This window comes from Diorhabda sublineata, chromosome 10, assembly GCF_026230105.1.
Source record: "Diorhabda sublineata isolate icDioSubl1.1 chromosome 10, icDioSubl1.1, whole genome shotgun sequence".
Classification (NCBI taxonomy): Eukaryota; Metazoa; Arthropoda; class Insecta; order Coleoptera; family Chrysomelidae; genus Diorhabda; species Diorhabda sublineata.
The window spans coordinates 20,443,761-20,454,630 of record NC_079483.1 but is presented as its reverse complement, the minus strand read 5'-3'; the positions used below and the strand labels follow the sequence as shown (position 1 = coordinate 20,454,630).

Here is a 10,870-nt window from a genome sequence, read left to right as displayed (position 1 = left end):
GTTGTGAAATATTTAATAAACGAATATTAAATGAATGAAAATGACATTAACTTGAATTTATTGGACACAAATGATTTCGAAAGTAATTACGAATCTAGTCGTATTCGATTCTAAGTGAACTTTAATCAGCTGATCGAGAATCCCATCCCAGAATGACATTTTTATCGGTTTCCGAACGTCAAGTCCAATTTTCAGTTGAAATTACAAAACTTTATCTATGGAAATCTATGATTATATTCCTTTTTTTCAGGGTTATTTTTCAATATTTAATCAGTTTGATAATGGATTCTAGATGTTTAATAATTAGTTTTTAGCTGTTATCAATTATCTACCTATTCACACGATTTTTACACTGCTCATGAGAACTAATCATAGACAATTATATAAGAGGAATTAATAATTAGTCCTAAAAACAATTATCAAACGAAATAAACCGTCAGCTGATCGCATTTACCTACTAATCTTCGAGGGTAAAACAACAATGAACGTGATCCTGATTAGTTTCCGAACAGCAATGAACATGATCCAGATTAGTTTCCGAACATTCAGATCGTGATCGGTTAAATCCAAGGATTTTTTCATAAGGAATATGATAGTCTACTTTCATCAACCCCAAACCATCCAATTTTATGACGTCACAAATTACAGAAAACGAATAGGCATTTCTTTTTATGATATTTTGAGTTGATATATTTCTCCAATTAAACTTGTTGGATCCGTTTCTCCTAATTTTGTTCAAATTCACAATTTATTCATCTTATAAAGTGAAATAAATCATTTGTGAGGTATGAATTTTAGGTTAGGATTCGTAAGATAGGAAGTGAATAAATTATTTGCGAGGAAATCTTGGAAAATTCCTTAATCTCTTTCTTCTAAGACGTTTTTGTTTTTTTTTACTTTAGGACTCGTGATTTATATATAATTTGAATAAAATAATCAAAACTCTGCACTTACCTTGTATTCTCAAAAACGATCTATTGAAATACATCGTTGCCATATTTTTTTCGATTGTTGGTGTAAAATTGAGATTTTTATTATGGTTACACTCATTACCTCTCAAACAGGAGGGTACCAAAAGAAAAATCACTTCGGGAGTAGCGCAAGGTTCGGTCCAGGAAACTGATACGTGGAACATAAACTTCCTGAGAGATGGTGTTTCCTTGGTAGGATATCGAGACGACCTAGTTATCACAGGAAGGACCATGAAGATGCTGGATATTCGGAGGATTCAGTAGGAGATTGTTACAATGGAAACTGAATCAAACCGTAAGACATGAGAATTGGATGGAGTCGAGATTGGTACTAAACGAATTCAACAAGAAACTTTGGAATCTGATTGCCACCGAGGGTTCGACGACGCAAAGGACTTTCTTTGAATGCCTTTGGTGGGAACAAATGAGAGTTTAGCGCGATGGTCATTAACAAGGTTTATAGTCGGTTGGTTTGAACAGCTGTACTCGTTTCTCTCCTTTAATAGTTATGAAAATAACTGATTATAATCTTATGCAGTCAGAACTAACAATAAATCTTACAACACCGTAAACCTTATGTCGTCACACTGTTGCCAACGTTCAGAATATAAATCTATTGATATACGAGTAACGATTTGGCTTACACACCTTAATACAATGTTTACAAGGGAAATGTTTATAAACTAGATTTGAAAAATTATCAACTAACCTATAAAAATAGTTTTTTTTCTAAATAATTACGTGCCTACTATTTAAATAATGTTTCCACGAAAAAATTAACGATTATTTACAATTCCTTGGGTATTTTCGAGAAATTAAAGCCGATAATTAAATAAAAATAAATTTATTTACTTTACGAGTTAGGTTGGCAATAAATTAAAAAAAAATAAAGAAATAGGAAGTGGATGAGTGGAAAACGGGTTTTAAATAAGAAGCAAAACCACTGAATTGTAATTTAAAATGGAAATTAGATCTTTATTTCCAAATTGTGGTGTCCACAGGTATTGACGACGCCTGTAAAAATGAAAAAAAATATCTTTCAATGTTTTTTTTTTATATTAACAAAAAGAAGAAAAGTCACGCAAAGTGTGTTCGATCGATAGAAGTTAGTTGGACTTTCCTTCCGGATTTGTTCTTTTTTTTTTAATATATCAATTTACTTAACAGGGTTTTGGTTCTTGGAGAGGTATCATAGTGGAGTCTCTAAAACAAAATAATTTTTTAAAAATTACATTAGGTAAAAACTATTCCTAAGAGACCCTACTATGATTTTAATATAAAACTGAAACTGTATCTGAAGAAACGTTAATTTCAATTCGAAGATATAGTCGAAAAATTTTACACTTTCTACTTAATTTATTTGAAATTTTGAGTGAAGTGCAAGTGAGCTACTTCTGGTAAATGCCAAAAAACTTTTCTTTTAAACAACATAAAAACCTTCGGGAAGTTAGTACAAATGAACTACTTTGAATAAATCTATGAAATTAAAATATTCTTTGTTTCTAAATTAATAATATGAATAATCAAATAAACTACTTTTGAAAAATAAAGAGCCATATTCATTACCAAGGTTAATTTTTGGAATTCACAGTAATGTGCAAATGAACTATTTTTGAGACAAACGTCAAGATTTAAGAAATTATTAAAACAACTCCTTATTTGAAAATATGTGCAAATGAACTACTACTGATTAACATGTCAATACATATTTAAACAAATAGTGCAAACGAACTACTCTGAACGAATTGTTATGAACAACAATCATTTTTTTGAAATCGTTTTATTAATTTTTCACATACACAAGATATTTGTGAAATTCTTTAGACACAGTATCGTTTTTTATAACAAAAAAAAATCGAAAAAAACGTTTTTTTTTTATCACCACTTTTATTAAATCTTAATATACAAAAAAGTCTATGTGATAAACCAGAATTTCCTTCTACAACGTTTATGAATATAATAACCTTTCCAGATACCAACTAAACCCTTATGGAGACGAACAAACTGTGTGGAGAAAATCACTAAAACGCTCCCACCTTCGGTACCCCTCGATAAATCGGGGGGACCTCCGGCCTCCATACAGCCACACGCCTCCCGAATTATTATAAAAAACACTAAATCTAAAGTATATTCCCCAAAAAAAAAAATAAAGACAAAAAGAAAATTCAAACAATCAATCAATTAAAAAATGCACTACGAGATTAAACCGAAACAACAATATATATATTAAAAAAAAAAAAATTGGACACTCAGAGAGTTCGTGAGGGGGGTTTATTAAAGAGGGGTAGCGTGCCTTTTTTTATTTTGAACGGCGTTGTCCTAAAGAGACGCGATGGCGCAGGCGCACAATATTCGCATATATAATGTCGCAGATTTAGCATAGAAAGCTAATACTCACACCAGAGAACCTTCAGGAGATACGTCGTAATAGAAACACACCAACACTCTGTATAACCTCGCCTGTTTTATATAAGATCCGCAACGTTCATCGGCATTTCGTCTATTTTCGTATTATAGAATTGTTCGATATCCTTAAGCGTGCGTTTATCGTCTTCGGTTACAAAATTTATTGCTACCCCTTTACGACCGAATCGTCCACCTCGACCAATCCTACAAAAAAAAACAAACAAAAAACGTTAGAAAACAAAAATCGATTTGCAAAAAATTGAAAAATTTTATTCAAAATTCATCAGACTCTGTACTTATTAACATCAGCACTATCAGCGATCTTGGTGGAAAAAGTGTCATCATAAAATATCAGGACAAGAGAGGGTTTTTTTTTTGTTTTAACCCTAATATATAAACACAGGGTTGCAATTGTAGTGGGGATAATGTGTACTGATTCTTATCATTATCTATCTAGCTTCCTAACAAATCCAGCATACCAAACCCAATCGAAAGCCTTCTGCACATCCATATATATGACAAATGCGACAGTTGATGGCTTCGTTTATGATAGAAGATTGGCGATGGCGTTGTGGCTGAAATATTCGGATCTGAATCCAAACAGGAATTTGAGAATTAGATTTTCCTTGGTACCAGATTCTGTTACTGATCAGCTTTTCAAAGATTTTACCCAGGTCACTGGCAGGTTTTGAGCAAGCCTTCTCATGGAGTTTTTCAATGCTTGCTTAGAGATTCCGTACCGTCAAGGAGTGGAGTTTCTCACCCTGAAGTGGTAGGTGGGTAATTCTGTTATATCTTGGGTATGGGTCACGAAAACCCAAGATCCCATCTATAGTCCTAATCCGGTCTCTAATTCAAATGTAAATACAACCTGTATAACTGCTTCTTCTGATGAATAATACTTAGAATGTTTTGTGATATGTGATTGATGTGTGAGGAATGGCGACATCGATAATGAGAGATTGGAAGTCCTCCACGTATTTGTCTAGGTCTTCGGTAATCCGAAGAAGAACTGGTTAGGATAAATTAGAGGTTATGTGATACGGGTAAGGGTATACGGTTATCCGTTAATCAATTTTAATGATATACTGACCTGTGTATATAATTTTCTCTGTTCGAAGGTAAATCATAATTAATAACTAGTGAAACTTGTTGTACGTCAATACCCCTGGCTAATAAATCTGTAGTGATAAGAACCCTCGAGGATCCCGTCCTAAATTGACGCATGATGACGTCTCGTTCTCGTTGTTCCATATCACCGTGCATTGCCGATACGGTGAAATCTCTCTTGTGCATATTTTCCGTCAACCAGTCGACCTATTATTTCAATAATTTCATATATGTAACAAAATGTCGAAAGCAAAAAATTGTTTTAGTAAAAAAAAATAGGAGAAATTATGATTCTGTCAATAAACGCATGGAAACCCCATATAAATTCTTTCAACAATATTATAAAGGGTAGTTTGATTTTCTTTTTGTGTAAACCACCCTTAATGAAAAGTAAAATATTAACACAATCATAAATTTCTTCGATTAAATCTATCAGACTGCCAAGAGTAAATTCCTCAACTGTAATCAGTCAAAATTGCGAAACCTTTGGTTTAAATCATCATATAGATTGTTATTTTCAAAGATAAAAAAGAGTAGTTCAAAAGTTTATTGAAAATATTAAAATTTTACGGTTTTGAATACATTTTCCTCATTTATATTTTTCCTTTCAATTTGAAGTAATGTGCAAAAGAACTACTTTCAACAAACATGTCAAATTTCATTCTAATAATAGTTCAATTGAACCAGTTTTGATAAATTTAGAAACAAAACTAATTTTTTTTAAAAAATATTTGAACACACTTGCAAATGAACTACTTCAATAAATCCATCAACATCTCAAGATAAACGAGCAATCCACAAGTGAAGAGCAATATTTTCCCAATAATTTCGAGATGTAAATGAACTACTCTCAATGTTCCTCATTAATTTGAAAAAATTTCTGATAAATCAAATTTTTATTTTAAATCCAAACTATTGATCTTCAATAGATCTAACTTCTCGAAACAAACTTATTTCATTAAATGCGCTAACAAGTTTGTAAATAGGAATCAAGTTCTTTTCCTAAATTTAGAGATGCAAATGAACTACTTAGAATAAATCCATCAACTTCTAAAGATAAATTTTTTGAAACTAATGATCACTTAAACTACTTCTAACTAAATGTTATTTTTATTTGGTATTGAAACTATTTTTTTCTGAAATATTTCGTAGGCGTGCAAATGAACTACTTACAATAAATTCATCAACTTTTCAAAACAAATTTGATTCAAATGAACTACTTCTAATAATCAAATCTTCTCATGAAATATGAGATTCAAATGAACTAACAACAATGAACCTTATCAACTTTTCAAAATTAACTTGTTCCAAATTAATAATCACTAGAGCTACTTTTAATAAATTTGAATTCTTGTCTTAAACAAGAATTATTTTTCAGAATTTGAAAAAACGTGCAAACGAACTACTTTCCTAAAATCTATCAATTCTCAACACAAACTTGTCTCAAGGTATTGATCATTTGAACTACTTATAATAATTCGAATTATTCATTGTTGAATAAATATAAATTTGTTTCCTAGAAACTTCAGAGATGCAAATTAACTACTTTCAATAAAGCTGATCAACTTTTCGAAATTAACCTGTTTCAAAATGATCACTTGAACTACTTTGATTGAATTTGATTTCTTTTAAATCGAAACTATTTTTTTTCTTGGATATTCGAATAAGAATTTTTAAAAAACTATCAATTCCCAAAACAAACTTATTCGCAAATAGTGGACACTTGAATTAGTAGTAATTTGACTTTCTTTATTCAAAACTGAACTGTTGTCAACGAACCAGTCAATGTATCTGATTCAGATGATCATTTGAACTACTTCTAATAAATTCAAGAACAATTTCTTCCAAGCAGAAATTAATTTTTCTAAAAAATCTAAAAAAAAAGTGCAAATTTCTTTCCAAATTGGAAAAGTATTCTACGATAAATGAATTTTGGAAAGTATGTTTTCAACAAAACAATATTTTTAATCCCGAAAAGAATTTTCATCGAAAAATGAATTTTTCCAAAGTTGAAGATATTCGCAAATGAACTACTCCTTTTTCACATATTACCGAAAAATAATGATTTATATACGAGGATCTACTGACCTTACGACGTGTATTACAGAAAATTACGGCCTGCGTAATCGAAAGAGTATCATAAAGATCGCACAGCGTCTCCAATTTCCAATCTTCTTTTTCTACATACACGAAGAACTGTTTGATACCTTCTAAAGTGAGTTCTTCTTTTTTAACCAATATCCTGATGGGGCTCCTCATAAAGGATTTCGTCACGTCCAGCACATCGTTTGGCATCGTAGCGGAAAGTAAAATAACCTAAATAAAAAAATAATTTACGATATTCTATTATTTTTCCAAAATAATAATTTCGCTTACCTGAACGTCAGAGTTTAACATTTTAAAAACATCGTGAATCTGGTCTTTGAAACCTCTCGACAACATTTCGTCTGCCTCGTCCAAAACGAACATCTTAATGTGAGTTGTTCTAAGGGCTCTACGAGTAATCATATCAAAGACTCTACCCGGTGTTCCGACTACTACGTGTACACCGGTTTCTAATTTACGCATATCTTCTCTGACGTTGGTACCTCCAATACACGCGTGACATTGCGCAGACATGAAATCTCCTAATGCGATTACTACTTTTTGAATCTGTTGTGCCAATTCACGAGTCGGTGCCAATATAAGAGCTTGACATTCCCTTACGGTTGTGTCTATTTGTTGTAAGATAGAAATGGAAAATGTTGCAGTCTTACCGGTTCCTAAACAAAAATTATTTGATAATTTAATGGTTCTTCAAACTACCTCATTTTATACAAACAAATTAGACGACAACTAATAGTTAAAAAACCAATACATACAGTAAACAAAAATAAAAGATTGCACCCGGACAGTATATCAGTCCCAACTAGGGCTTTTGAATCCTTTTGAACACAGCATATTTCCAACATAGTTTCAGTATCCTTGTGAAAGTATTTTCCTTGGAATTCAGGACAACAATCTAATCCGTTTAATTTGGTTTGTGAACTCTTGGAAACTTTTCAACTAGCGATCAAGTTAACTTTCGGAACGCCCCAGATAGTGACAGTTTTCTTACAACAACCTTTTACAAGATTGGGATTATCGAAAAGACCATTCCACAGGACCTTCGAGGTTCTAGTTGTATAAAACATTTTTTTCTGTCTACCAAACTATCCCAAACCAGCCTCTAACCAGACAGAAAACCTCCAAGACCCTATGCCCTGACAGTCGATTAAAACAACAATGACATCAAGATCTGCATGAATTTATAGCAAAAATCACAAAAAAAAATTGACAATAATCGAATATTTCACTTTAAAAATGTCTCACGAGGTAAACGGAGCTGAGGATAGATGTTACCACTTAGACAACGACTAATCAATTTGTCATTGTAGTAAATGGTAATACAATGTCAGCACGGGTCCTCCGATGTTCAATCTACCTGTGTGCATCAAGAAATTTCAAATCGAAAATCAAAACCTCTCAAATATCACAGGATTTCAATTATCAACAAAAATTTGTACCAGAAATTTTCGATCCTTACCTGATTGGGCTTGAGCGATAACGTCGTGCCCTTTAACGCAAGGAATGATCGCTCTTTGTTGAATGGCGGAGGGTTTTTCGAAACCATAGGCGTATATACCTCTCAGTAGTTCTTCTTTAAGGTTCATATCGTCGAAATTGTCGACGACCTCTTCCCAATTGGATTCAATAATACCGTCGGGGTCCATTCCTGGTGGACCGTCGTAACCCTGAGGTTGATTATCTTCATTGGATGGGCCATTTTTGTCCCACTCTTCATTACTGTAAGATCAAAAAAATGATATTTGTCAAGTGAAAGTACTTTTAATCGCACGGTATCGGATCACAGGTTCCTCAAGAACATAAATCTTTTTTTATTCATTTTATACTGCAAATATTGTTTGATGATGACCTTGAAATTTCTTAAATGGATTTATGACTTAAAAAGCGCCAAAAGGAATGAAAAAATGTTTTTTATTTGGTTTATTTCTTTGTAAAAAAAATTGATTTGAGATAAATCTTCCTAATTTAAAAAATATTAGGCCTACTAGTAGATATCTTCTTTACATAATGATAAACAGATCAAAGATTCAAATATATCTAAAATAACTTGGTAACAATGAAATTGTTTAATCGTAGATTCAAGATAAATGAAAAACTTACGTCATTATCAGTTCTCTGTGCACTTCACTCTATCTCCAACAATTTAAAAACTAAATTTCTAATATTCACTTTTGTATATATACTAAGATTCACGCATGCGTTATGTGCATCTCAATCCTTAGGTACTTAGAGTAAGAGCTCCCTAATATTTACTATCTCTAATATACGAGGCTTATCCATAAAGTTAAGGTTCACAATGAAAAACGTGTTTCGTGAAACCTTATTTTATGAACAACCCTCGTAATAAACAATACCCCTAGCAAATTTGATATGAAACTTTTTTGCTGTTTAAAAATTTATAGGTTATTTTGAATTAGTACCAAATCAAAATTACTAATCCAAAAAATTAAAAAAAAAATAGGAAATTCAAAAAAATGTATAAATTCGTCATTCGAATTAATAAATACATTTATAAAAATATTTTAAATGTGCTGTAAAAACTATAATAACATTCGAGGTTATAAGGATTATGATTGAGGACTCTAATAAAAGATGTTTATTCATATTTTTGCTCACTTTTACCTGCCTCAACCCCTATTTCAATTTAACAATCACTTTAATATGTCCTTGACTTCCAGTACTGTTATTTGAAGATATTTGGATACTTAAATAAGAACCTTTTTTCTTGGAATGTTCTTTACCTGATTATGAACAAAATTTTTTTGCAAAAATAAACTTCTCTGTCCCAGAAATGTTGTACATTTTTATTTAAATACAATTCATTAAATTACCACGTGTGATAAGAAAAATACGTCCAAGATAAAAGATTTCGTTCTGACTAAGTCTCCTTATATTAACTGTTGACATTTCATAGAAATCATATTGATATTATGACAATGTAATGATTTGAATTAGAAAACAATCAATTTAAAACGATAAGGGTCCTTCTCCTTGTTGTTTATTAAACTTTTACGCACACAACCAACAAAGAATTTGATTGAAATTATATCAATGACAAAATTTGATGATGATAAATAAATAATGGAATTTATGAGTTGTTTATAAGGCATATTAATAATCTATTGTCATTACAAATCAATTCGTTATCAAAATTTCCAATCACCTAATTACTAATTGATGTTCCGACATTCTCCAATACCTATTCGAGATAGATAATTGAACTAAGCACTAAATTTTTTTCACAACTACATTCGGAAAATTATTCAAAGCCCTAAACATCATCATTTTCGTAAAGCACCATTGCTGTTATATATAACAGTTACACTAACCTTCAAAAAATATGAGTCATGTTTTAAAACATATGCCACATTCATAAGACAACGGAATAAATTTAACGCTATTAGAAATGCATTCAAATAAATCAAAAATTAACTGAAAACTTGAAAAGTCTTTACAGTTATATAATATACATTAAAAACTTCACGTGGACTTTCAAACACGTTAGAGATAACTAAAACAGATTAATTTCCGGTTCAAACTTTATATATAGTTAACTTTAAAGTTAGGGTTAAAAATATTATAGCTAATATAAACGTAATATTGTAATATTCAACACAAAAATACTACTGGAATTCCTGAGCGCCATGTTGGCAAGGAATTCTGAACATTCAGGCCGAAAAAAATTATCAAAAATGATATGAAGTATGCCATGAAAATTGAGGAAAATAAATTCTGTCACATATAAATATAATAACTAAACATTTTTACTTACGATTTAATAATGAACAATACGTATTTTCAAGTGAAAAACAAAACTTACCGTCTATCTTGCAAAGACATGTCTACACTCCGCGTTTTGCTAAACGGAAAAGACTTCTAAATTGAAGTTTGAAGTGGGATGTAATGTTCCTACGCCCAGGTAATTCGAACACTTCAGCGCGTTCCAAAGTCTGTTAGGTATTTTTTATTAAGTAGGTTTAAATAAGTGAGGATTGTTTTACCTAAAAATGTGTACTCGTTTTACAGTTTCGGTGATTATTTGCAAATATAAGATGGAATTATTTTCTTAGGCGGCAGAACATGGCCGTTCTACTGCTGTATTTCCGATCTACTTGGCTGTCAAGACAGCCGCCAAAATTCAAAGTTCATATTCGTAATGAAATATGCCACTTGTTAATTTTGACAAAAATAATTATTTATATTTATAAATTTGACTGAATGTGATCTGTTATTACTAGATTTCGACGTTTACTAAATAATATAAAAAAATGAATTTT

General features: G+C 31.2%; 1 protein-coding gene, 1 long non-coding RNA gene and 1 other non-coding gene across 4 annotated transcripts; all 3 read right to left on the bottom strand.

Annotated features, from left to right (window-relative positions):
* Nucleotides 1–1,799: 1,799 nt before the first annotated feature.
* LOC130449226 (eukaryotic initiation factor 4A-I) lies at nt 1,800–10,707 on the bottom strand. 2 transcript variants are annotated; one of them, XR_008910429.1, is made up of 7 exons: nt 10,414–10,707; nt 8,053–8,312; nt 6,864–7,249; nt 6,576–6,803; nt 4,471–4,694; nt 3,370–3,581; nt 1,800–1,985 (listed from the first exon to the last, which is right to left on the bottom strand). XR_008910429.1 is itself a non-coding variant. In XM_056786911.1 (6 exons), the coding sequence occupies exons 1-6, from the start codon at nt 10,431–10,433 to the stop codon at nt 3,437–3,439; spliced, it is 1,263 nt and encodes a 420-aa protein (XP_056642889.1). In that variant the 5' UTR covers nt 10,434–10,707; the 3' UTR covers nt 1,800–3,436. The 2 variants fall into 2 exon arrangements, 1 of the variants encoding a protein (XP_056642889.1); XM_056786911.1 differs by having other exon boundaries at nt 1,800–3,581.
* On the bottom strand, nt 4,916–4,995 carry LOC130450012 (small nucleolar RNA SNORD53/SNORD92). The gene has a single exon (XR_008910525.1). It is a non-coding gene; the product is annotated as a small nucleolar RNA SNORD53/SNORD92 (small nucleolar RNA).
* Nucleotides 8,353–10,374, bottom strand: LOC130449227 (uncharacterized). The gene is made up of 2 exons (XR_008910430.1): nt 9,923–10,374; nt 8,353–8,835 (listed from the first exon to the last, which is right to left on the bottom strand). It is a non-coding gene; the product is annotated as an uncharacterized LOC130449227 (long non-coding RNA).
* Nucleotides 10,708–10,870: the final 163 nt, after the last annotated feature.